Consider the following 27,409-nt stretch of genomic DNA (forward strand, 5'->3'; position numbering starts at 1 on the left):
AATTCTTGTGCCAGAAAAAAAAATTCAACAACACAAGATTAAGCTGAGAGTGTTAAATATAAAGTGCATATGGAGCTAACAGCAGTGCCTCGAATAGCAATAAGTGTGATACGTTTAGTAAAAATAAACAGGCTATAAATAAAACAAGGCCCAAAGATACAGCAATGATCCCACCGCATTTAAATAAGTCTATAGGATGGTCCTCCTTAAACAAGAGGAGAAAAATGCACATTACCATTTACTGCCAAAACATTATTAGATAAATTATCAGCTGATGCCGCTGGCCTTTTATCCCACCACACCAACAAGTACGGCACTAGTTCTACCACTTGAATTCATTTAAATGTCCTCAGGGTGCACTCAGAGCTTAGTAAAGCTACTTTCTCTTTTATTGCATCCTGGGCGTAGAATGAGTAGCACAGAACCATTACCTCAGAAACACTCCCTTCTTTGAACACCTTCAAACGTCTTTTACAAACTTCCCTGAAGAAAACATGTTGCTGTTTCACACAATCCTTGTCCTGAGGAGGAATGTGAGACTGTGTTGTGACCCATGTGCCTTTTTTCTCTGATTATTTCCTTTGTGTTGCCATGTCTTGTGAAATTGGTTTTTAGCATGAAACCGTTTCTTCTGTGGCGTTAACAGAACTCCTCGCTAGAATGTTGTCTCTGAGGACCTAAACTTGAGACACCTCAACCAGCAACAGCAGTAAAATGCTGCTCACACACTGATGCATGAATATTAATCAAATAGTGTATCCAGGAGCCAAATTCCTGTACTCTCTGCTCCTGAAGTACATTTTGCTGATAATTCTTATGCAGAATTTCGAATGCATCACTTTTACTTGCAATTAAGTGTTTCTAAATGCACTTTCCTTCAATGAAGGATCTCTTTCTCACTGATTTGCTATGCAAACAGACAGGCTGCACAGGCCACATTCAGACTTCACAGCGTCCCATGAACCAAATCAAATGAGACACCAGAGTGGGAGTGAAACAGTGAAGCCTCAGTGTCATGGAATGGAGAGAATGGCACTTGTGTGCCCACAACTTCCTACTGCTCCGCTCCCCGTCTCGCACTCTGTCTTATTTACCCGCTCAGCGTGTCAGCATCAGAGGCAGCACATCAAACATCAGGTCAGTGTCTTTTTCCTCAGCTGTAGCGTACAAAGCTTGTGTTTTTTAGTGTAAACATTTGTTATGCAGCGGAAGTCACAGTGTGAGTGAACACCTGCAGTGTTATTATAGACTACAGTGGTGCATTCACTCAGGTGCTATACTTCTACATCACTTGAGTATTTCCATTTTATTGTACTTTATGCTTCTGCTTGGCTACTTGTTTTACAGCCATAAGTGCTTGTTTTATATAAAAACATATGATCAACTCATAAAATTTGATGCTTCTTTTTTTTTTTCTTTTACAGATAAAACTGTTTTGTTTTTGTTACTTTTTCTCAAGTATAGCATCTGAAAGTTTCTCTGTTGTCCACTGTTGTCAGATTATGACACTTAAAAAATATGGATGTTTCCATGAAATGTTTTTGTGGATAATATTTGTCATTCTTATCTAACAACCAAGTTTCTTTTCATCCCGTTCTTCATAGAATGAGTGTTTTTGACCGTCTGGCGCCTTTGATCCCACAAGTATCTGCCTCCTGCAGACAAACAAAGGAGCATCCAAAAGTCTGTGTGTCACCTCCTGTCTCCCTCTCTTCTCCTGTCATCAAGAAGAAAGCCATTCAAATCCCATCATTTGATGAGAAGGGACTCATCTTTGAAAAACACAACACAAAACTGTCAGCAGCTGAAAGGTAAATTGATGTGTAGCTTGTTTTTTGGCTCAGTTTTATGTTCTACATAATCCAATAAATATTATAATGAATTCCTTTTTACGGGTTGCATTTTCTCCCCGCCTTCTCAGATCATTTGATTCAGTTTGCTCCTTGAAGACAACCAGTCAGGCCTCGTGGAGTAAATCATGTCCACAGAGAAACCACAGAGAAAGAGCTTCAACCCTTCCGAGGACCAAGCCCAAAACATACAGCCCTCCGTCTCTCTCTGGGAAGCCCAGCATCTCCATTTTTCCTGCTACAAAGCCAAATTCCTCTCCTACTCTCCCCACTCTTAAACCAAGGCAAAGTGATTTTCTTCATCTCCCCGCCTCACAGCTGAGTGATCCTCCTCCATCCCTGCAGCAGCCAAAGCCAAGTGTATCTCCCACTCTGACAGTCCCAACACCCAGGCTGAGCCCATCTCCCATGTCGACATGCCAGGGGATGAGTTCAGATGGTCAGGGAGGAAAACAACCTTTTCCTGTCGCTAAAGAAAGACGTGCCAGATCAATTCCCATCTCAAATCCTAAAGCCAAGCCTTTCAATGAGGTAAAGCATGACATTCTTGACCAAGACACTTTACTGGACTTCACTCATCCGGAAGCGAGAAAAGTTTGTCCTGCAACAAGCAGAGAGTCTCCACATCAGACTTACTCTGAATCCTACAGACTACCAGCCACATCTCAGAATCCCTGCTTCCTGCAAAGCAGATTTGGAATAAATAAAGGAGAAAATATTGTAAAAGATCAACCAAAAACTCCTCCAAGAAATATAGGCATTACTGCAATCCCTAAACCAAAGTCAAACATCAAACAACAGCAGGAATCTGAACCAAGTGAAGTGACAGACACACAGACATCTGTTTCAGAAAGGATAAAGTCTGTTGACACTGTTCACAGAGAGTCAGATGGACCGGCCTCTCAGTCAAGCTTTCAAAGAAAATGTGCAGACTACAATCAGAGGAGCAACAACACTCAAAGCCCAAATTTCACCTCCAGTCACCAATCACACGAACAGATGTGTTCTGAGAAAGGAGCAGCTTCACCAGTGACTTCAAAAAGGCCATTTTTCACAGATTCTCTTTTGAGTCCGTCTGCTGTCTCACCCAACATCGAGGGCAGGAGAAGACGGTTTGATTTGCACAATGAAACACAAGCGAATACAACATTTCTATCAGGTCCTCATCCCAGGAGACCACAGGAAGAAAACAAAGTACAGACAATTGCAGGAAGCTTGTCTAAAGCCAGTCAACAAACCGGTGCACATCAAAATATCAAGTCCCTTCAGAAATACAGATTCTCATTGAAGACCCAAAGTCAAACTACCCAGATGGATGTGAAGAGTGCAGTAAGGCAGTTTGACTGTGTATCAAAGGATTACAGCTGCCAGTCAAGAGACATCGATCAGAAAGCAGAAGCTTCCCGGTGTGCACACAGATTAAATCGACTTAAGACATGTCTGGTGGCACCTCAGACCCAGGGGGCCTCTGGTCCTGCCTCAATTGAGCGCATCGCTTCACATACTGGAAACTTCTCAAAGCCTGGCCTTCGATCACAGGAACATCCCCTCAGTCAAGACCGGTCTCCTGGACCACATAAAAAAAGCCATAAAGAGGTGAAAGCTAGCGACACAGGGCTGAATCAGACAGATATTTTAGCACCACCTGACCACCACGCGATGCCAACAAAGCTACTAGAATATCCCTCTGAGAAATATGTTGCAAGCTGGACCCCATCTGTGGCGCTCTGCCCATTCAACACAAACAGGTTTGGCATCAGTTCAACGGGGGCCTTTGACCTGCTATCCCAGCCACAGCACAGAGTATACCAGAAAGCAGAGGAGACAACAACAACAACAACAGCTCCCCTTCCAACAAACCAGCTGAATCACTCTGTAGTAGACAGCGCATTTGTCACTGAGGAATCAGAAGACCCCTATTACGTCACCATGTACTACCCTGGCTCGGTGTATGTGGGTGAGTACAGGGAGATTTGAACCACTTTAACTGAACACAGTCAGCAAATTCATCAAAGATTAGATGACAGGGACTTTTTCATCTCTTGTCTTTATTTGGGGTGGGAGTTAAATAATTTTCAGTCTTTTGGGGGTGGGAGCTCAGATGAGGGGGTGGTCAAAGAGGATAGTGGAGGGATTTAAGACGACACTCCTTATCAGCAGAGCAACAGACATGCTGAGGAGAGACGTGGCGACGCTGGTTAGCAGACTCTATCAAAGTGTGTAGTCCAGGAAGACATGCCACAGCAGCTTCCCACAGACGCACACAAACACAAGGAGAACATGCAGGAAGGGAAGCAGAGGAGGGACGAGAGGAGAGCAACTCTGAGATAAAGTGTGAGTACAGAGCCACAGCTGAAGTTCTCCTCCTGCTAAAGAAACGCTTTCAAATATAGTGTACTTTGTGGTTTAAGTTGTGTTAACCCAGTAATTCACAGAAAAGACACAAACAAGCTGTGTACGTCTGCCTTTGGAGGCTTACAGACAAACCTTGATGTATCATAATTCAGTATCAGGAACCTTTTTGGCTTGTGACCCTTTCAAGTGAAGCAATATCTCTGTTTGGCACAAGCTGCGCACTGTATGTCGATGAGTTGTGTGTGAGCCAGCTGAAGAGCTGATTGTCGGATGGTTTTATCTGAATTGCTTTTGGAGGCCCAACAAGGGAAAACTGTCCTGCATTTGTTTGCCAGAACAGCCCTGAATCTAAAGGTGCACTTGGAGGCTTTTTCTGGAGTTTTCACCTGTACCACACAGTCTTCATCAGTGCTGTTAAATAACAGTTACTGGTCTTGCATACTAAAATCTTTTTGTGTTGCAGAAATACTTTATTCATGTCTGTCTTACAACCCCTCAGCTTTTGTATACTGTGCAGGAGTCTGTCCCTCCAGAAACCCTTTATTATTAATCATAGCACGTTGAACTTTGTGTCACCAGTAGTGGGATGTATCTCAGTATATTTACACAAGTACTTTAAATCTACTTCACCACATTTCAAAGTGAAATATTCTTCACTGCTGAGATTTTGACCTGATATAGAAAGAAAACCGCTTGTGTTACTCACAGCATTGATAAATTCAGCCATAATCATTTTATTATGAGTTTTTGCTGCTGCATCACTTCAAACTGTCTTATGTAAAAGATATTTTTGTGTCTCTACAGCATGTAACGGACAGACAAAGTCAGATGTTACTTTACAGATAAGTTCTACTGTTCGGAGGAACTTATCTATCAGTGTAATGCTCTGAAAACTAGCTCCACCATGACGAACAATGTACTAATAATAGTAAAATACTAATAGAGGTCATTCTGTCTGTCATTTTTAATGCTTTACAAACATTTTTATTAAGGGTAGTTCTGTCCTGTACTTTTAATTGAGCATTTTACATTTTCTAAGTACAATTTTAAGTTTTTTTCAGTTAAGAATGCAAGTTCCTTCTACTTTTAAAGTGAGTTATTATTGAGGGAAATATTTTACTCTGCAATTTATATAGAACAGTTATCAATTACTTTACAGAGTAGGATTTTACATACTCAAAATAAATCATAAATGTAATGTATAGTTGTAGTTGCAGTACATTATGTAAAACGTAATCTCATGCTTAGAATTTAATGCTCACAAGGTGAAGCATCAATAATAGTAATACAGTTATGTAACATATAACCACTGCGACAATGCCAGGGGCTGTTATTCATCCAAAATGAGCAACTTTTTTTACTTTTGTTTTGTTTTTGTTTTCATGCTGCATTTGGTTGAAACTCTATGAAAGAAAATAATGAGGTGGGATATTTTTATATTTATGTATTTACTTCTTCCAGCACTGCTTGAAGGACCCATATTGTTTTCCATCAGTCCATCCATTATCTATACACTGATTAATCCTCACTAGGGTCGCAGGGGGTTGGAGTCTATCCCAGCTGACTCAGGGGCAAGGCTATGTTCACCCTACGCAGGTCACCAGTCTATCACAGGGATATACAGAAAGACAAAAACGAACACGGACAACTTCGAATCACCAATTAACTTCAACATGTTTTTGAACTGTGGGAGGAAGCCAGAGAACCCGGAGAGAACCCATGCTGCACAGGGAGGACATGGAAACTGCACACAGAAACATCCTATGCATCCTAGCCGGAATGCGAACAGGGAATCTTCTAGCTGTGAGGTGACGGTGCTTACCACCGATCCACTGTGCAGCCGCCATATTGTTCCCCTTTTCAGCAAATTAATGAAAGTCTCACATTTCCCCAGAATGTGCCTTTCATTTTTTCTGCTCAAAATATTCCAAAAATTTCACCATGACAGTATAACACGTGGTTGTAGTCCTGTTCTAAAAGGGGTGTTTCAGGGTCTTTAACTTTAAATGCAGTTGAGTTGTTGCTGTCAGCGCCCTCATAAGGAAGAAGACTCTTTCTGCGTCTGTGGCTGACAGTGTGAAGCAAAACATTTGTTGCATGGCAGCTGGGCAGGACTTTTTATTGCTTCCAACATTCTCTCTGAGCGATCATTTTACATGGAAATAGCCATTGTTTTAACTTATGTTCATCCGACAGCATCACAGTTAAGCAATTTAGTGGTGCAGAGCAGCATCTGGAAAATGGCTCTGAGGTGACTGGTTAACATGTCATCCTATTGGGCAGGTAGTGCATGAAGACTCTTGTTTTCACTGTTGAAGCCAACACCAGAAAATTTTGCGCACTGAGACACTTTAGAAATAGCAGAGGCATCTCTAGAAAATAAATAAACCTGGCAGACTGTGAGGCAGATGCTGTTTCTGAATGGCTCACCTGGCAGCAGCAGGCAGTGAGGGGGCAGGATGAAGTACATTTTTTTTTTTTTTTAGCAAGAACCACTATTGGTTCCTTAGTTTCTGCTTACAAATGGAATAAAATTCTTTCTGGCTTGTTAAGCTGGGAGGCTATCTAGCTGAAGAGGGGCTAGTGGGATTCATATTCTCACAGCTTACAACACACAACAAGAATTTCACCACATGCCACCTTTCAGCAAAAGTTAATTTCCCGTCCCTGTGTTTGACCATGCATGAGACTTTTTAATTTTGCAGAACTCTGCAAAAGCACGTGACACTGACACCCAGTTGGATTTATTTTTAATCTAATTATGAGACAGTCCACGCTGCCCCCTATAAATAGCCTCTATGGTTGACAGAAGACCAAAAAATGTCCCTTTGAGGTGAAGTCAGACTGCGCATGTGCGCTGCATCTCCCCACTCCCTTTCCTCTTGTCGCCTTGGTAACGGGAAAGGGGGGCTCACGGCCGGAGGGAAGGAGAGGAGAGGTACCCAGGCTCATCACATGACCGCTCCTTTATCTTTATCTCCGTGTTGCATGAACATTGTTGGTTTCTTGGATCCGCGGCGGCACTCGAGCAGTGAGAACAGCCCGTCTTCTCCTTCGAAAACGTTTGAACGGGTCAATTGAACGGCGTCGGTAAGTGAGAGAGAGCCGAGCCCACCGTTAGCGGGGCAGTGCTAGCAGCTAGCTAACAGAGCTAGCCGTTAACGTTATTATCCAGCATGACTGGAGAGAGACAATGGAGGCTACGATGGAACTAGCCTCGTGTGTTGTATAAAAACAAATAAAAGCTGCGTTTAAAAAAAAAAAGTGGTACACACCAAGCTCCTCTGGCTCTAAACGTTAATGTGCTCTGTGAAAGAAAAGCACGTTAAAGCAAAATGTAGCTTTCGTGTCACCACAGCATCATCAGTTATTGTATGCTTCAGTCTTAAAGTGTGATTTTCTTGTGGCTTAATACTGGTGTGATGAAATGATTGTGCAGATGCTGTGAGATGTGAATGTATTGTGGTATGTGTGAAGGCAGCAAGGAGCATGAGGGATGTATTGAGATGTGAATGTATTGTGGTATGTGTGAAGGCAGCAAGGAGCATGAGGGCAGGCAGGGAGGGTGGGAGGGGGGCAGAGCTGCATGACCACTGAGTGTTGTGAATCAAAGTGACAGCCTCTGCCTCGGTGACTTGTATGATCTGCATCCACGGCCGTGTCTGCACTGACTCAAAGCGTGGCAGCAGGCTGCTCCGTGTGCACACCCCGGAGGGCTGAAGTTACCAACATCTTGGCCCAGACTCATGCCTGTTACTGCTCACCATCTGCCTGCTTTACTTAAAGGCTCAGATCACCTACAGGCCTACCTGTAGTGGTGTCCAAGCTGTGCAGATAGCTTGGGATTTCTGCCCAAGTTTGGTTATTTCGCAACCGTGTCTGAGTTTTCTGGTGCCACACAGATGAATCCAGCTTCAGCTGTGTTTTTTCGCAACAAAAGATTGTTGTCATTGTTAAGCTGCTCTGTAAAGTGTCAGATTAGTGTGAACAATTAAAACCCCAAAGTTCAAAGTGATTCCTTCAACCCAGAAATATTCAGTTTATTGTCACACTTAAGTGTGTGGATATTAGCCACATTCAAGAGGCGGGAACTTGTGAAGTTTTGCTGTTTTTGCTTGAAAAATAACCTTCTTTTGATCAGCTTACGTATCAATCAGCTAATTACTGGAGTTTAAGTTATTATAGCATTAAAAAGTTACATTTATTGATACCAGTGGGACTTCCAATAGCAGCCAAATGGGTTACCTCTAGTGATGTCAAAGTTTTGGACTCCTGGCCAAATTCCGTATCCATGTCTGAGCGTTTTTGCTGCTGCCTTATCATTATTTACCTGCCCTGTAAAGTGCTGCCACAAGTCCCCAAAGTCCAATCTGATGCCGTCAACCCACAGATGTTCAGTTCATTATCACACATGACTAAAAACATGGATATTTGGCACATTCAAGAGGCTGAAACTTGTACATTTTTACAGTTTGGCTTGAAAACAATTTTAAAAATGGATGCTAATTAATTCATTTTCTTTTGATCAGCAAATTAATTCATAACCTAATTATTGCTGCTAAAGTGCTTTGGCATTAAAAGTTACATTTTATGATGTACCAATGGGACCTATTTTCTTCAAATACTTAAAACTAAATTCTGAGTTACCTCCAGTAGTGTCAAAGCCATGCATAAAGTTTTGAATTCCTGCCCAAGTTCTGAAATTTAGTATCTGTGTTTGAGTTTTCTGCTGCCGCCTCAATACAAGAGAGATGAATCGAGTTTCAGCTGTGGTTTTCTGCAACAAAAGATTGTTTTCATTATCTATCTGCTCTGTAAAGTGTCAGATTAGTGTGAAAAATACCAGCCACAAGTTTCCAAAGTCCAAAAGCATTCAAAAGTTACATCTAAGAATGCACCAATGGGAATTTTTTTTCTTCCAATACTAAAAACCTACATTCTGGGTTAGCTCCAGTGGTGACAAAGCCATACAGACAGTTTTGGATTTCTGCCCAAGTTTTAAGATTTAGTATCTGTGTCTGAGTTCTCTGCTGCCGCCTCAATACAGAAGAGATTAAATGAGTTTCAGCTGTGGTTCTCTGTTTTCATTATCATTCATCTGTCTGTTTGTAAAGTGTCAAATAAGTATGAAAAATGTCTGCCTCAAGTTTCACAGCTCTAAGGTGATGTCTTCAACCCAAAGATATTCAATTTATTATAACAAGTGACGAAGAAAACAGATACTAGCCGCGTTTATGAGGCAGGAACTTGTGATTTTTTGCAATTTTTGCAAAAGAAAAAAAAAAAAAAATTTTAAGCTGATTCATTTATGTTTGATGAGCTAATTAAATAATCAGCTAATTATTGTAGCTAAACTGCTTATAGCTTTAAAAAGTTGCATTTAAGGATGTACCAATGGGACGTTTGTCTTCCAATACTTAAATTCCAGATATTTGCCAATATTAAGTACCTTAGCTTGAATTCTACACTGTTTTTTATTTTTATTCATTTTTTTTTTAAATAAACACGTATATATTATATAATATATTTTTGTGATCATGGCCAAGTTATTGTCCTTAGCTTAACATTGTGCACCTAATAACTTGTCAGCTCTCTCTTTTTCGCTATATTTCTGCTCTGTAATATATAGACATTATTACCTAGGTATCCATAATAATCTAATATCAACTGATATATTGTCCTTTCTTATCTAATGAAGAACAGCGGATATCTAATTCACTGTACAAGGTTGGTACATCTCCAGTTATATACATACAATTTAACAAAAACACTTTTGTTTTAGAAATATCTGTTCCCTTATGTATGGGAATAGAGAAAAACATTGCAAAACCTGGGAAAAGAAAACATAAACGGTATGTGTGGCTCGATGTGCATGAGTATTTTCTGTCAGTTTCGCACCTTTAAGCCTGCTACAACAAACTTTTTCTTCAATGTAAGAACAAGCAAAGGGACAGTAGGCCTCCGCTGCTCCACTGGCCTATTTTATAATTATTTTTTGTTTCTATCTTTCTCTTCTTCTGTAGACATGTCAGATGTAGTTCCTCCAGAGGTTAGACCCAAACCAGCTGTCCCTGCCAAGCCCCCTAATGTGGGGGCTCCTTCCCCCTCTAGCCCCTTCCCGCCTCAGGGCCCGGGTGTCGGAGGAGGCGGTGTCTCTGCTCCACCTCCAAGCGGCATTCCAGTTCCCATCGGAAGTCACGGTCCAAGCCACATTGGCGGTCACGGAGTGGGTCATGGCGTGGGCCATGGTGCTGGTCATGCTGGGAGTCACCCTGCAGCACACAGTGGAGGTCACAGTCACGGCGGCTCCCACAGCACCAGCGGAGGATCCACTCTGCTGGGGTACATTGGTATTGACACCATAATTGAGCAGATGAGGAAGAAGACCATGAAGACTGGGTTTGACTTCAATATCATGGTTGTGGGTAAGTTGTAGTGGACGTTGTTTTTCCTTTATACTTGAAAACTTGCTGTCATTTCTTTTCTGACTTCCTCTCTGGCCTTTTTTCTCGTCCCTCCTCCCGCCATGTCTCTCACCTCAGGTCACAGTGGTCTTGGAAAGTCAACTCTGATCAACACCTTATTCAAGTCCCAGGTGAGCAGGAGGAGTGCAGGATGGGCTCGTGATGAGAAGATCCCCAAAACTGTGGAGATCAAGGCAGTGTCTCACGGTGAGTACAGAGAGAGCGATCCTGTTCTTTCTTTAGAGCCAGACATTTATATTTGCGTTTAATTGGACAGAAAAAAATTAATGATCTTTGACCATGTCCTTAAAAGTCCCATGTAACCTACTTATAGTACATCAGTGCGCCTTGCTAGCTGCCAAGAGAGCTCATCATTTATTTCCAGCAGAGATATCATTGTATGGGCCAACTTCTACCTCTCCTTTACACATGCGCTGCAGCGCAATTCTAGACATTACCCAAAGGAGCTTTATGTGCAAATGTCCCAGACAGTTGGACCACACATTAAACAGAATTCACCCTGCCAGCTCTCTAATAAAAAGTCTGTGTAATGTCCAAATGAGCCCAGTGTAAATAGAGCAGGTCACTGTCCAGAAAATTCACAGCAAGCGAGTGTGCGTGCTGATGAGTCCTGCATCTTGCACATTCTCCTGAGGTGCCACACCTCGGTGAAACAAAATGGGAAACCTCAAGTACTGAGAGTGCTTCTAACATGGGCAGTTTCCTGTTGTCTGGGAAAGGACCTGTCACGTGGGAAAGGACTTTTAGATACTGTGTGGTGTTCAAGTCATCTTGCAGAATTCTTCTCAGACTTTTTTTCTAATTTGACTGTCTATTTGCTGTAGTAGTGGGTGTCAAGCTAATTACAGAGAATCTGTTTTTCTACTTGTTCTTCTATAATGTTACTTTATGTCATATCAATAAATCAGTGTGGACACCTGTCTGATTTCTGTCTACTTAGGGTTGTCGGCTTTATTAACAAACTAGAAGGAAGATTACATTTGCAAATGACCTTAACATGAATGAATGTATGCGGCTGGAGTTTTGCAGACAGATTACTGTCAAACGAGAGATGGCTGTTCAGTGATCATGGAGGAAATTCTGATATTGCACAGTTTTCTGATGCAGTGTTATTAGACCAGTTAAAATTCAGACATTCTTTACTTCCAGGTGAAGTTTACTATGTAAAGTGGTAATTTAGGATAGGCAGCTAAATCAAAAAGAGCAACAGAGAGAGATGATTCATAACAGTAAGTAACAGGTCATAATAAGTAGACAGGTAAATCCGACAGGGAACTGTGGCTAAGAAGTGTGTATGTGCTGTGAGCTGATCAGGGGATTCGCAGCAGGTGTGTAGGTGGGTGTAGGGGTTTAGTGGTGCTGAATGACGTGAGATAGTACAGACTTCTGCCAGCCGAGGAGAGTGTCAGACTCTTTAATGATAGGGAAGAATAGTAGCTGGCGAGCTGACAACATGAATCTCCAGGATAAATCCACCATTTATAAATCTTAAAAAATTACAAACAGCTTCCAGTGTTTCAGTATAAGTGATTCGAGCCAAAATCCGCTGTCTTTGTTATGTAAGTTAGAAAAGTCTTCACCAGTCTCAGTGGAAAAAAAATCAAGCAGTGTTTTCTTAGGGTCGCTGTCTTTTTAGTATGGATATTTTGTGTTATTAAAAAAAGGCTTTGGAAGAAAGCTAGTGGATTTGAGAAACTGGGATTGCTGGATAAAACTAAGACAACCTTTTTTGCATATAGTGAGGACTGTAGACCCACCACAACCACAACTACTACTCACTTTGAAAGCACACCCATAAGGGATAAGTTGGATTTAATACTAGAAGTCACTCAAGGATTTATTCGAAGATATGACACACTGTGCATAGAACAACTGTTGCCTGGGTGTGGCAAATAGAAGGACACTGTTAAAAAAGCTCATAATAAATCTCGGCTAGAATTCATGACTGGAGTTGGAGACTCAGAAGCGAACTGGATAAAGGTTCTTTGGCCTGATGACACCAAAATTGAGTTTTTTGACACATCTAACAGGACACTATGTTTGGCAGACACCAAACACTGCACATCATCACAAACACAGCATCCTCACTGTAAAGCATGGCGGTGGCAGCATCACGATGTGGGGATGCTTCGCAGCAGTAGGCCCTGGAAGATTTGTAAAGGTAGTGGGTATTATGAGTGCTGTAAAATAATGGGAAATCCAGGAGGACAACGTGATACAGTCTGCACTGAAGCTACACAGAAATGGAGTGGTCAACTTAGAGCCCAGACCTCAATCCTATTGAGAATTTGTGGTTGGACTTGAAAAGGTCTGTTGACTCACAATCGACATTGCAACCTGACAGAGCTTGAGCAGTTTTGCAAAGAAGAATGGGGTAAAATTGTAGTGTCAGGCTGTGCAAGGCTGACTGAGACCCACCCACACAGGCTCTCAATGCTGTACTTGCGGCCAAAGCTGCATCTACTAAATAATTTTAATTAATTGACATTACTTGGTAGAAGTCTGTTTTTACTTTGGCATAAGTCTTTTTTTTTAAATTCTTGTCCAAAAAGCACCTAAGTATATGAACCATGATTCAGTGTTCAAAAGCAATAAAAGGAGAAAACGTCTAATGGTCATGAATAGTTTTTATAGGCACTGTCAAGTAGTGTATGTCATACATCTTCAGTTAAAACAATGAGTTGGAAAAATATTTGCCTGAACCATATTTTTACACTGGCAGCGGTGCACAGTATTTCTCAGTGAAATTATCAACAGTAATAATCAGCGGTAAATATCAGCCATTTTTACAACTGCCTTGTGATTGAATGTCTGACTACTTCATGACAAATAGCATTTGTCATAAAGAAACAGATTATTCTTGGACCTGCGGAGTCCCACTGCATCGCTGTCGGCTTTCATTTGAGACACATTGATCAATCCCTGGAATGATGACCGCAACTGCAGGACTTTTTAAAATGGCAAAAATTTGTTTTTTTTTGTCAAAGACGACTTGTGGACAGGCTTGTTGATCTTCAGCCTTGATAACATTGTTCACACATACATGTACTGTACGTGCTCTAGAACTTTCACTTTTTCTTTGTCTCACTTAACCTTTGTCATCTTGCGGAATTCTTCTCAGACTGCTAACAATCTATATTTGTCTGTCTGTTTAGCTTCCCTTGGTTTGTCCTACCTAATACAAGTTAGACCGTTGCATAATGGTAAAGACGACCTAATTGGAAGCCAAAAAAAGTTTGCTACCACAATGCCAGACAACCTCAGACCTAAGAGTTGTGTTTCCATGGTTACGATCATTGAACCAGTCTGACAACTGACACGAAGAGGTAAACACAGATCAATTTGTGCTTTGCTAGCACTGTTGTTGGGCGAGGTATCACAAAGTTGTCCCTGTTATGAAAGCTGCCTGTTGGGATAAACAGAACTAAGCAGCAGGACTCAGCAATGATCGTGGCAAGAAAAAAGAAAAATCCAATTTTCTCAAGAAAACAGAGCAAATTAATCCTGTTCAAAGCCACTATGTATAGTGCTTGACAATGTCTGAGTCCCTCAGTCTGGGTGTCAAATCATTAACTGTGCCAGGCAGCTATGTATGCCATTTAAGAAACCAGTTTCGGACTCTTTAGTATGTAGCGTGCAGGACGCTGCTCATTAAAGCATTTGGGACTGGCAAAGAAGCTGAACTGGCATTTACACATGTCCTTGACGATTTGCAAGCCTCAGAGAAACTGAGAATCTGTCAAACCCTCAGTGTTTGGTTGCTGCAGCTTACGTGATCATGCACACATCGCCTGCAGTAGACAGTGACCTGACATTATTATGCTGCTGACAGTCAGAGACACTGCCAAGAGACACAGCAGAAGCGTGGCATTACATGCAGATGTATAACAAAAAATCTGTTCAGATCATCACAATTTATCTGATGTTTCTCTCTTAAAAGCTGCTTCTCTGATTATTCCAAGCACGAACATTTGCTCAATATGTAGACGTCTTGCGTAGTTGTCCACCATCACTAACTTTGGTTTTGCTGAAATTCTTGACTGATCCTCATGCCAAAGGCCTTCACCTGCAACATGCTTGAGGGTTTTCTTGCGTGTGCTGCCCGTTTCAACCCACCGTCGTTCCTACACCATTTCAAAAGGAATCAAGTCAGGATTTCTTTCTTTTTCAGCAGGCCATCTGATAACCCTCCATTCCTTCTTTTTGCGCTACTGGCTCATGTGCTTTGGATGATTATCCTGTTGAAAGGTTCGCTTCCTGTTCAACTTCAATTTTCAAGGCAGATGGCTTCACATTATCTTCAAGCACTCTTTGAAATGATGCAGAATTCATGGTTAAATCAATGACTACAAGCTGCCCAGTTCCTGAGGCAGCCAAGCAACACCAAACCATAACATTTACACCACCAAGCTTCACAGCTGGTATGAGCTTCTTCTCCTGAAACGCTAGACTGAACAAATCTACTGTTATTATGATTAATGTCCAGAGCACATTATTCCACAGGGCCTGCTCTTTGCTTGTATGTTCATTGGCAAACATTAATTTTGCTCTAATGTTCATTTGGGACAGCAAGGGCTTTTTTATGTGGCACGCCTCCAGATTTGACCTGTAATTTCTTCATGATTGTAGACATGTGCACTTTGACACCAATAGACACAACAGTTACAGTCGTCCTCAAATTTATTCATACCCTTCCGTTAAAGAAAAGGCAAAATTCAGAATAGTCACTCAAATAACTAGAAAACAATGAAATAAGACATTGCTTTTGAATTGTGGTTGAAAAGATTAATTTAAAAAAACAAACAAAACTGTCCCAGACAATTAGAACACTTTACTGATGAGCAGCGGGCTACAATCAAAATACCTGTCAACAGGTGCAGAAGTCTGACTGAGAGTTGCAGAAAACACTTGATTGCCTCAAAGGGTTGTTCAACAAAATTTTAGTTAATAGGTCCCGCCATGCTTGTTTGCTTGTTTTTGTTGTTATTGCTGTTTTAGCATTTCTGTTGAACCACAATTCAAAAGCAATGTCATGATTTTCATTATTTATTTATTTATTATTACTTTTGTCACTTTCAACTTATTTCAGTGTTTTTTTTCTTGTTTAATGGGAGGGCATGAATACATTTGAGGATGACTGTCCCTGCGGATCTTGTGTGAAATTTTAGGGTTCTTGGAGAGTTCTGTTTGCATCAAATGGTCTGCTCCTGGGCTGCAAGGTGGTGTAGTGGTTAGCACCATTGCCTCGCAGCAAGAAGGTCGCTGTTTCGTGTCCCAGTGAGGACACCCGGGACTTTCTGCGTGGAGTTTGCATGTTCTCCCTGTGCAGCGTGGGTTCTCTCTGGGTTCTCCAGCTCCCTCCCACAGTCCAAAAACAGGTTGAAGTTAATTGGTGATTCTAAATTGTGTGAATGTGAGTATGTATGGTTTTCTGTCTCTAAGTGTAGCCCTGTGATGGACTGGTGACCTGTCCAGGGTGTCCCCTGCCTTCGCCCTAAGTCAGCTGGGATAAGCTCCCGCGACCCCAGTGAGGATTAAGCGGTGTATAGATAATGGATGGATGGATGGTCTGGTCCTGGAAAGAAGTTGCCCTGTTCTAGACAAATTTGCAGTTGTTTTTTCACTACTTGTAAATTATTTTCTTTACAGCAGAATAATTTGTTTCAAATGCTTTGGAGATCTTTTAAAATCCTTGCCAGGCTCATAGGCATCCAAAACTTTTCTTCTGAAGACCTTACAGAAAGCTCTCTAGATCTTGGCATGAGGACACCACACATTTAAAAAGCAAGGAGAACAACAGACCTCAGATGTCAGAGTTTTAATAAGAAAAGTTCCACATGTCGCTCCCTAAGGCGGTTCTAATCATTGACACCTAATCTTGAACTGCTGATTCCAGTTTTATGGATCTGAAGTGGCTATAAATTTGGGTGTCGGGATATTTCCACAGGATTTATATGTAAAATTTAAAAATTGTCATTTCATTTGCCATTTGTTTGAATTTATCACCAGTTTAAAAGAGGATCAAATGGGGTTTTTTTTCCCTACATATGTCAAAAAAGCCTCCAATATCCATGGAATGTTCTTATTTTTTAACTGATTTCACAATAAAGACAGATCAGTTGCATGTTTACAGTATTTCTGCATATGATCATAAGCAAGGACTGTGGTTTATTTTGTTTGTTTCTTTGCGCTTGTGTGTTTTTACAGTGATTGAGGAGGGCGGTGTGAAGATGAAGCTGACAGTTGTCGACACTCCAGGCTTTGGAGACCAAATCAATAATGACAACTGGTGGGTTTTCCAAGATCATTAAAACCTCATAAATGTCCTAATTACATTCTCATCTTACCAAGAATCAATTTTCACTTGCACCATACAGAACCGTAGTTTTATTTCAGGAGAGCTGTGATGCATTTATTTTCCCCACAGTTCTAGCAGTGATGATCTTTTCTCTGAAGCTGGCTTGTTGTGTTGTCTTCACAGCTGGGAACCCATTTCCAAATACATCAATGAGCAGTATGAGAAGTTCCTAAAGGAAGAGGTCAACATCACCAGAAAGAAGCGCATCCCCGACACCAGGATGCACTGCTGTATCTATTTCATCTCCCCAACTGGACACTCGTGAGTTAAGCTTTGGCAGGGCTGGAGATTAGTGAAGTAATCAGTTGAAGCATTTTTAAGCACCTCATCTTCAAAGGGATGTTTTTAGTAATCTGCCCGCATGCTTGGAGAGAACCGCTTGCAGACACACACACACACACACACACACACACACACTAACACACACACGAACACCGCACAATGTTCATGTCCTTTTATCCAGGAGCATTTCATTTCACATTAACAAAGCCCTAAATCAAGTGTGCTACTTTATATTGCAGACAACACACACATCTGTCTCCTCTGAACACCTCACAATTAGCTCCCGCTGACAACTGTGAAATTGCTCTTTAATGGATAAACGGATACAGTCTTTTGTGTATTACTGCCAATGTATCTCATCCTTCTTAGCTGGGATAATTGAGACTGACACGATGTTTTGTGTGCAGGCAAACAAGAACTGGGACACAACCTTTGTTCAATGATAAGCCCACTTTTCCAAAACATTCACACTGTAAATCTTTTGTAATTGTGGCAAGAACAGGGAAAGGTAATGAGACACATGAAATATGACAGATAAAATCCCCCCCTAAGGGCCTCCTATCGGTATCAGCTGTCCCAGTCGTCTTACTGGGAGAATCACAGCTCCCTCATCTACCTACAAACTCACTTTAATTCTCTGTCCGTCTGTTCCAGCCTTCGACAGCTAGACCTTGAGTTCATGAAGCGTTTGAGTCACTCAGTCAACATTATTCCAGTCATTGCCAAAGCAGATACGATGACCATTGAGGAGAGACAGGAGTTTAAACAGCGGGTGAGTTTTGCCAATGATCTGACTTTGTTGCTCTAATCTTTATTTTCATATTAACAATGGATCAGCCTCTCCTGGCGATGCTGCTCTGTTCAGATCAATTTAGGGGATCAAGATCAAAATAGTTTGTTTTATGTTATGTGTGTATTTGAAATATAATACTGGATATATCAGGGAGTGTTATCATTTTTATTAACTTTAAATGTCAGTATTGGCATCTGCCTCAAAAATCCAGTCTCAGGCAGGCTGCAACTGCTCTGGACTGTTGTGTAGACATGTGATGTAAAGATGTTCTTTTGTTTGTTTTTTCTTGTTTCCTGTAGGTAAGGAAGGAGCTGGAAATGAGCGGGATTGAGTTTTATCCACAGAAAGAGTTTGATGAGGACATGGAGGACAAGAGCGACAATGACAAGATCAGAGTAAGTGGTTCTGCTCTTTAACTCACACGACATTTGTCCAGTGATTTCTTATTCAGCAGGAGAATTAGTCTTTGCCACCCCCCCTTTCTACCCAGCTTGACCCAGTCTCTCTCACAAACACGCAGCGCCTTCTCTTAGCAGAATGTCAGGGCACTGGGGCATGTTATGTATTTGTTTCATCTCATGAACCCTGCGCTGCTCTCTTTGGTATACTGAACTGCGCTGAAATGTCTCTGTCTATAGGAGGCGATGCCCTTTGCTGTGGTGGGTAGTGACAAAGAATATCAAGTGAATGGCAAACGAGTTCTGGGGAGGAAGACGGCGTGGGGAATCGTAGAAGGTGAGTGAAAGCAACTTAATTAAATGAGTTTCTGTGCTAAAGACATGATGTTGATGGTTGTTTGATTGTTTTGTTTTGGGGTTTTTTTGCAGTTGAAAATCCAAACCATTGTGAGTTCGCTCAGCTGAGAGATTTCCTCATCAGGTAAACTAGTCTTTTAACTAGATATTTAAATCCTAATGCAATAAAGCAGCTAGAAAATATTGGAATTTTCCATATTAGTAAATGTTAGCATCACTGTATTTTAGCAATAACATGAATCTAGTGGTATAAACAATATGGCTGCAAGCTGAGTATTTTCTTGATTTATTTGATCTCTAAAATGTTGGAAAGTAGCAGAAAGTCATAATGTCCTACACCTCAAGATGAGGTCATCACATTGTTTATTTGCCACACCCTTAGACTTTTGCGGAGCATTTCCATAACTTTTAATCACCAAGGCTTGTTGCATGCACTGGCCAGATTTGAGGCCTGTAGGAGTTAACCCCTAGGAGGAGATAGATTTTAAATATGACAAAAATCACCAAAAATTGCACAGTTATTTCAAAATGGTGGACTTCCTGTTGAGTTTACGGTATGGGTTCAACAAGCTTTTTTGTGCGTCCTGATGTGTTACATATGCCTACCAAATTTCATAGATGTAGGCTAATGTAGGCTAATAGATAAATTGCTGTAGGGGGTGCTATAGAGCCATTTTGCCAGACAAGCACACATTGTCGTTGAGCCGATAGTGACTCGTATGCCAATTTTGATGAGTTTATGAGCATTCCCAAGCTGTCAAAAAGTACTTTCCGTACCTAGTAACTATGCATCGCCATGGCAATGACGTTGCTTGAAAAGGCAAAACCTTCACACTGTAGCATCGTCAATGTGGGAAGACTGAACTGACCAATTTCAAGAATATCACAAAGTTTGAAGCAATGTCACATGGAAGTGTAATGCCTCAAACAGCTGTTACCAATAGGTGGCGCTATGACTATGAGTCAATTTTACAGTGTGGATGTCTTCAGACATGGACTCTTGTCAATCATATGTGATTTGGGCCTGATCTGATGATCTGCAGCTGAGAGATGAACATCTGACTTTTCATTGAAATTTGCCGCGCTGTCACAGACACGCGCTTTGTCATAAACACACAATTTTCACTGAGTCATCATCAACATGTGAAGACCTATTTCACCAAATTTGATGTTCATATGATCAATGGTCTTACAGTACTATATCAAAGTGTCATTTCCTGTTGCCAGCAGGTGGCGCTATGACTGTGAATGGATATTGGCATATGGATGCTATCAGGGCAGCACTGTGATCAAACATTAAAAGTTTGAGGCAGATTAGAGAATGTACAGGGTAGTTAGACAGAACTTCCTCTTTCATGGCGACGGATCAAAAATCAGCAGGCCGCCATGGCCAAGCCCTTTGACTTTTGCAGAAGATTTCCATATTTTTTTTACCTTCAAGGTGTGTTCTACATGCTAGCAGGATTTCAGCGCTCTGTGACCTACCACCTAAGAGGAGTTCGCTCAGGGCGGAGAAACGAACAATCCAAAATGGCGGACTTCCTGTTGGGTTTAGGTCATGGCCACTGCTGGCTTTTTTGTGTGTCTGGATGTGCTGCATCTGTCTACCAAGTTTCATGGATGTAGGGGAAAACTGCTGCCCGTAGTAGATGTTACAAATGTGAAACTAATGTAGGGGGACCTTATATCCTGTAAAAAGTGCAAAGTGACACACGTCCACAACATCCACAGGAACCCAGTTTGTTCTACTAAGTGCGATGTGAGGGACAATGTAACCACTGACAGACCGATATGCACAGTAGTATGTACGTCCAGGTTCAAAGTCTGCATGAGTCAGTTCACGGAGATGCAGACATGATGCAAAGACCTTTAAACCACACATAGGAATCACTAATTCCTCCTTGTTTCAAACTGCTACATACAAGACTAGTAACTTATCTTCTCTGTGTTCTCCCTCTCTCTCAGGTCTCACCTCCAAGATTTGAAGGAAGTCACCCACAACATTCACTATGAAACCTACCGTGCCAAGAGACTGAACGAGAATGGAGGTCTGCACCCCATATCTTCCAATGACACCCAAGAAAGCAACCTGTAGTCGTTCAGTTGGAGAAATGCTTAAAGTGAGAATGAAAACACTGCGAGGAAGCTCATAGGTGAATCTACAAAATATTATCAACATTGTCACCACAGCATTTCTGCATGTGTGGATAAAAAATTGAATCTGTAAAAATTGGTGTCATTTCATCTCCAAACCCCACCCATGCATTTTTCACTTTCTTCCCCACCTTTACCCTTCCAAGCATATCAAACCCCTCTTCTTTCATTTCAGTAATTCTTTTGACTATTGCAGGCAGGAACAGCCAGACACTTAGTGCCATTATAAAATTAACATTTTATCCACTGCCAACGCTTTGTCATCTCTCATCATTCAAATAGTGCGAGTTTAGAAAGTGCCATATTATTAAGTGTGTGAGAAGCTAATTTTTAAGTTTTGTTAATGTGTAGCAACTGATGTCTGGATTTAGACAAACAAGATGATTTGTTCCAACTATTAAAATGATAATTCTTGTGTAGTAGTGATGCATGAGCCAGCGCTGCAGCTGACTGTTAAAATTGCTGTTTTAAGATTCAACAGCAAGTGTTGGTTTGAAGAAAGAATCTCAGTGACTATGCTGTCAGGGGGACTTAACAAACATTACAAGCTGTGCTGACTTCTTTAATAACCAACTCCACCAAGGAAACAAATGAAATTTCTTTAATATTCCCTCACTCTGTTTGAGTTTGGTTTTCCATTTTTAAGTAGTTTCGGCGCACAGACCTGCATACTAAGATGAAGACATCTGCAACATGAGTCACATGTGAAATGCAGTTCATGTAGGCACAAGTGTCTGTGTTTAATTAAAGAGTCCACAGGGTGAACGACTGTGCATACTGCAGATACAGTGATTCCATACTTCTCCATAATAGTGCAAACACAAACTGAACTGTTTACATACAGCTCTGCACGGTTTGTTTCACCACAGTGGATACTGAGAAGAGGAGGATTCAGTCCACTTTACTGCATTTGTACTGGTGCTCACTTGCACTGGCTGACTGTGTATCTTGCATATTTTCATTTAGACTCAGATGGATCTTGTGACGTATTTTCTCTTAAATAGATGACAAGCTCGAGATTAACTACAGCATTTGATTTAACCTGTATTACTACAACAATAATGTAATTTCAAATACAATCTTCCTCTACTGGAAAAATGCATACACGGTCTAAACCAGGCTGTACAAACTACTATTCTCTGCACATTTGTTTTTTTAAAATTGCATATTTCCTCATCTCACCCATCTTAGTTGGCCATTCATGAAAAGAATAGTATTTGACCCCTCAAAATTCTGATCACTTGTGTGATCAGTGTATATTCTCTGAATAGCAAATGAAGGAGGAAAGAAAACGGAAAATATTTTTGATAACTTGTGCCATGCAAAGTATATGTGACCAGAGCAAAACTCTAAAGCATTCGTGTTGCCATTTTGAAACTGATTTGCTCCTGTGCACCACTTGGTGGCAGCACTCTGCCATGTTAAAGCAGTGACTTTACAGAGTCGGAAATAGGCACTTGGACCATCTTTTCATCCAACTCAGATGTTCCAACTGCTGATTTTTTTTGTTAGAATTTTCTCCAATGTGTCAAATCCAGTGTCATTTGATGACGTTTACAGAGTTTGGGTTCACCAACATATTTCTCCATATCAGGTTTACAAGACACTTGAACAATATTACCCCAGTTGTATGCACTCTGTTTGTGGGTGTAATTATTTGAGATCAGTTTATTTATTGAGCTGTAAACATGTTTACCAAGTTCTCTTCAGGAATTCAACATATATACTGTTCTGCCATGCACTGTCTGCAGTAGAGCACAAATCAGCCAAAACGAACTAATTTAATCTCTCAATATTGATCAATCTTCTTTCATTATAACCTCAGTCTCCATTCTAAACAGTCATATGTTTGTATGATTTTGATATGAAGTGTGATGTCTGCTACAAAATGATAATAGTTGTCTGTGATTTTAGTGCAGTCAAATGTTTTCAAGCAGAAATTTAAACCAGTGTTACAGAACATTCTGTTTCTATGGTGTTTATGTGTGCATGCTTGTATCCATATTGCCTGTTTGCATACAGCCAGTCAGTTCACTCAACACTGCAACTTCACGTCAACTAACAAGTAATATTTCTGAATGTGTGATGTGTACATTAAATTGATATATCCGAAGGTAAAGCGCTGCTGTCTTAACTCCTTAAACTAAACTTAACTTCCCACCATCCACATATCACTCAGCCCTTTCAATTACTTGACCTTCACAATGTCATTTATTTAATTATCACTTTTTGTAAAGTTGCTGTGACACATCAAGGTATAATATCCAGTGTTATATGGAGTTATTTATACATTAATGTCTTATTGTAATTTATTCTTTATTTAATAAATACACATCCATGTTTTTAGAAATATTTCTTCATGATTTCTATTATCAATATTTGTATCATGCCCTCAGAACATTCAAATGAGTATTTATAATATTTTTGGTATCATTATTATTAGTAATTATTGTAGTGAGATAACGGTTCATATTGATCTTATATGTATATCTACATACACTCATGAGTCTCTGTTTTGGAACAGATTTTAAATGGTTAATCATAAATAATAATAATATGAGTACATGAGGAAAACATCCCATCTCTGTGTTTGCTCTCTGACCTTGTACCATAACAACCACAGCTGTTCACAGACAGTGGAGTCACTAATTGCTGTAAAAGAAATTATGCAGGAGCATCACCTGCAGCTGTAGGGGTCAGTGGGAATGTTAGTCAAGAAAAGAGGTACTGAAAAACTATTTACATCCATCATAAACGGCTAAAGCGAGTTTTTTCTTAAAAAATAAATAAATAAAAAAAAAATCCTGATTGGCACTTGATCACTGGTAATACAGCTGACAACTGCTGAGGTGCAAAAAAAAGACTTTATGAGGTTCCGTTCTGATTTTAATTGAATGCGCTCCACTGAGACAGGTCTCTGCAGTGTCTGCAATGGCATGATGATGAGTGGTTTTGCAGGCAATGCAGGCGACTATGTCTTGACCGTAGCGCAGCTTTAAGCGTGAAAGTAACGTGGCTCATGTAGGTCTATTTTTGGGAAGTACACTTTACATCTTCCTGAGAGGATTTTTCTTGTATCTGTTGGTGCCCTCAAAGGTGTCTCTATGGTGTGCCATATGGTTCCATTTTGGGTTCTACAACATTTGCAACCAGTCTCACCTTTGAGAAGGTTATTAGACACTTCATCAACTGCTTTTTAAGAGAGTCTCCATGATAACATTCAGAGTGAGTTTTTTACTCACATTCGGCCACTGAGGCTATATGCAGAAGAAAGGTTCGCCGTAATGTCTGTCATTTTGCATTCTCACATACTGTGTGTAAAATTGTTCCAGTTTTGATAAAACTCTATACACAAGTATAAAAACCTAACTTTTGTGGTGCTTTCCTACAAAGCTACTATGGTCTAAAATACTATAGTCAGGACACTGTCACAGTTTTGTGTCCTGCTTGCACTATTTCAAAGCCATGGTGATGAGTTGATCCAGTCGGTCTGTTTGTCCAACACTTTGGTTCAGAGGTACATCAGCAACTACAGGAAAGGATTTTTTATTTTATTTTTTTAAAATTTAGTACAGATATTCGTGGTACCTAGGGAATGATTTTCATGACACTTGATTTGCATATATTATCATTATTAAGTTTAAATTTCCAAATGACCACTTAACACTTTATTCTTTGAGAGGTAGTTGTGACAATTACAGTTTGCTCTGGACATTTATGGTTTCTGGTCAGTGAATTTGGTGGCTGTTGAAATAAAAACAAAACGAGGAGGTTGCCATTAAAATATCAAGCATGTTCATGCTCCCCAGAGGACGAAAGCATTTCATTTTTGGATATAGAATGACTTGTTTCCCCCTAGTATTAAGCACTTCATAATAATACAAAAAAGTTGAAGTTTAATTAAGTTTTTAAAAAGCTAAAGAATGACCCTAGATTGCATAGAGGAAGTAGATGTAGCAACCATGAGTTGTGGATTCCTGTTGTAACAGGATAAAGCTGAAGAGGAGCATTTCAGTGTGCAATATACTTCAACTTCAACCCACAATCTATGATTAGCACAGGTTACCAGGCCAGGTACTGTTAGCCCCGATTCTTTAGTTGGAAGCCCAAGAACAAACCGGAGAAATATTCAGTTCACAGATGTAGAATTTATTTAGGGCACACGTAAAGTGAGGCAGTGCTGGGCTCAGATTGATAGAGCTCTCGCGAGAGCTCTATCAGAAGGAGCCCAGATATCCGGAAATGATTCACATTTCACAGCAGTGAGCTCAGCCTCACTGGGATTGCGCAATCCCTCGCTACCTACGCTGGCTGCCTGCAGTGACAGCGTGCTGCTGTCGCCAATAACATCGTTCAAACACGTTTAATATATGAACTGATTTTCCATAGTTCAGCTGATGTATGTAATAATGTACAGTGTTTTTTGTTACCAAGTGTATGTGTGTAATGTGTTTTATGTGCTGAGAAGAGGTTCCAGGTGAGGCAGGCAGTTCTAAGCCTCATGGCAGGGGGCGCTTGTGATCCTTGACATGCTTCTTGTGACTCCGTGGCTGCAGGGTAAGTGACAACAAGCTAGACTAGGTACGGTATACAGTTAGCAAGTCAAGTGCAGCGAAGGAAGATAAGGAGACTTTTACAAAAAAGTAATGCATATTTTTGTCCAGAAGGAGCGGAGCATGGACTTCATTTAAAGGTAAAGGTAAGACCGCAATAACTTAAAAAAAAAAAAAAAAGAAACATGCGTTTTGTGGGCTACAGCTTGTATGTGTAAAAATGCAGATATGAAACATAACCCGTAAACTGCTGCCAATCAAATGGCAAATATGCTGCTGTGTAGAGTGCATATATTTGTAAATCAGATTCTGATGAAGTCAGTGCCTCACCAGCCATGAACCTCACCGCACGTCACTGGTTGTAACAAATGATGTGATTTGTCTTTCTTCTCCAAGAACCAACTAAAATTATATACCACACAGTTGTTTTGCACCTATCAATGTAGTCTTTTTCTTTTAAAATCTGTTTAAATACTTTATTTCAGGTTGTTAACATTGATTAATAGGAGTATTTCTTGGTATGGCCAAGAGTTTTGCTTGTGCTCCCAACTTTTTATAGTGGTGCGCCTAGATTTTTGCCGGTGCTCCTAACTTTTTTGGGTTAGGAGCATAGTGCTCCTAGGTCAAAAAGTTAGTCTGGAGGCCTGAACCGGCCATGTTATCTTCAAGGACATGCATTGTGCTCAGTAGAAAAAACAGGATCATAGGTTCAGTGGAGAAATATGGATTCAGAATACATGATAGGTCAAAACATAGCTAATTTTAACAGCACCATGCCAAAAATATTAGCTTGCACCAGCTAGCTAGCGGTGTTAGGATTCGTAAGTCATGTTAACTGTAATACTAATTTGGATGATAATTTTGGCAGGCAAAAACAAGCTTAAATGACAGGTGTACTCCAGAAACATAGAGCAGCTGACTCCTGAGAGTGGTTTTAGTACAACTTAACACTAATTATTTTTATTGTACCAAAATGTTAGCAACTACATAATAGCCACACCCTGCAGCATACCATGCTTTATCGTCGACGTTACATTGAAATGGACCATAGATTAAGAAATAAACAGCATTGTGTATTTAAAAGACTGAAAACTAGTGACTGAGACCTTAAACACAAATAGAAACAGAACATGTTTACTGAGGTGATAAATCATGAGAGAAGTAAGGGTATTTTCCTCTACTTCTATGCAATTGCACCTTTTTTTTTTCCAAAGGTGGAGTCGCCCCCTGCTGGTTAATAGGAAGAATGCCGGTTTAAGGTACTAAAACATTAGCTTCACTTTTAATCCCTAGAGATTATGTCCACTTCTTTTATCCCGTGTGTGGACGTGATGCCAAAAATGATCAGGTTTCTAAGAAATATTTGTTGCTGTTCAACAAAATGTAACTGCACATACTATTGTTGTTGTTACATAAAACCTGCTGTAGATTAGATCAGATTGACTGATAAGAGACAAAAGTTTGACCACAGTCGGTTAGAGTATGTACTTCTCACAACCATTTCAGGAGCAGATCAGCATGAAATTTACTGAACAGATTCCTGTCTTACAGAGAATGAATCATTTCTATTTTTAACTGTTGAAGATCTTTAGACCATCCTCCCCCCACCCAAAGTTCACTTTTACAATATCAATGTCTTCTATCATCCAAATTTGGCAGTTGTGTGACCCCAGTATCCACAATGACGCAAGGAAAGACTCTTGACAAAGTACAGCTAAGTTTAACAACGTAGTTCTGTAAACCAATCTCCAAATTAGTAAGTAAAAACCAAGTTACTTCTAGACAGCATCGTTACAGTCATCATTAATTAATGTCACAGCTCAA

At 40.5% G+C, this 27,409-nt stretch overlaps 1 protein-coding gene across 2 annotated transcripts; it reads left to right on the forward strand.

Annotated features, from left to right (window-relative positions):
* Positions 1-1,095: 1,095 nt before the first annotated feature.
* Positions 1,096-23,382, forward strand: septin3 (septin 3). Of its 2 annotated transcripts, XM_008277260.1 has the most exons (12): positions 1,096-1,137; positions 1,605-1,811; positions 1,922-3,807; positions 10,229-10,630; positions 10,748-10,876; positions 16,898-16,979; positions 17,172-17,309; positions 17,985-18,102; positions 18,423-18,518; positions 18,762-18,858; positions 18,951-19,002; positions 20,844-23,382. In XM_008277260.1, the coding sequence occupies exons 2-12, from the start codon at positions 1,606-1,608 to the stop codon at positions 20,971-20,973; spliced, it is 3,336 nt and encodes a 1,111-aa protein (XP_008275482.1). In that variant the 5' UTR covers positions 1,096-1,137; position 1,605; the 3' UTR covers positions 20,974-23,382. The 2 variants fall into 2 exon arrangements, with proteins under 2 accessions (XP_008275482.1, XP_008275490.1); XM_008277268.1 differs by lacking the exons at positions 1,096-1,137; positions 1,605-1,811; positions 1,922-3,807 and adding an exon at positions 4,072-4,184.
* Positions 23,383-27,409: the final 4,027 nt, after the last annotated feature.

This window comes from Stegastes partitus, unplaced genomic scaffold, assembly GCF_000690725.1.
Source record: "Stegastes partitus isolate 25-593 unplaced genomic scaffold, Stegastes_partitus-1.0.2 Scaffold3, whole genome shotgun sequence".
Taxonomy (NCBI): Eukaryota; Metazoa; Chordata; class Actinopteri; family Pomacentridae; genus Stegastes; species Stegastes partitus.

Excerpts from the sequence above, each read along its gene's own strand:
- septin3 (XM_008277260.1), top strand. The coding sequence starts at position 1,606 with ATGAGTGTTTTTGACCGTCTGGCGCCTTTGATCCCACAAGTATCTGCC. Across the intron at positions 16,980-17,171 it reads CAAATCAATAATGACAACTG|CTGGGAACCCATTTCCAAAT; the intron begins GTGGGTTTTCCA and ends TTGTCTTCACAG. Across the intron at positions 18,103-18,422 it reads GACAGGAGTTTAAACAGCGG|GTAAGGAAGGAGCTGGAAAT; the intron begins GTGAGTTTTGCC and ends TGTTTCCTGTAG.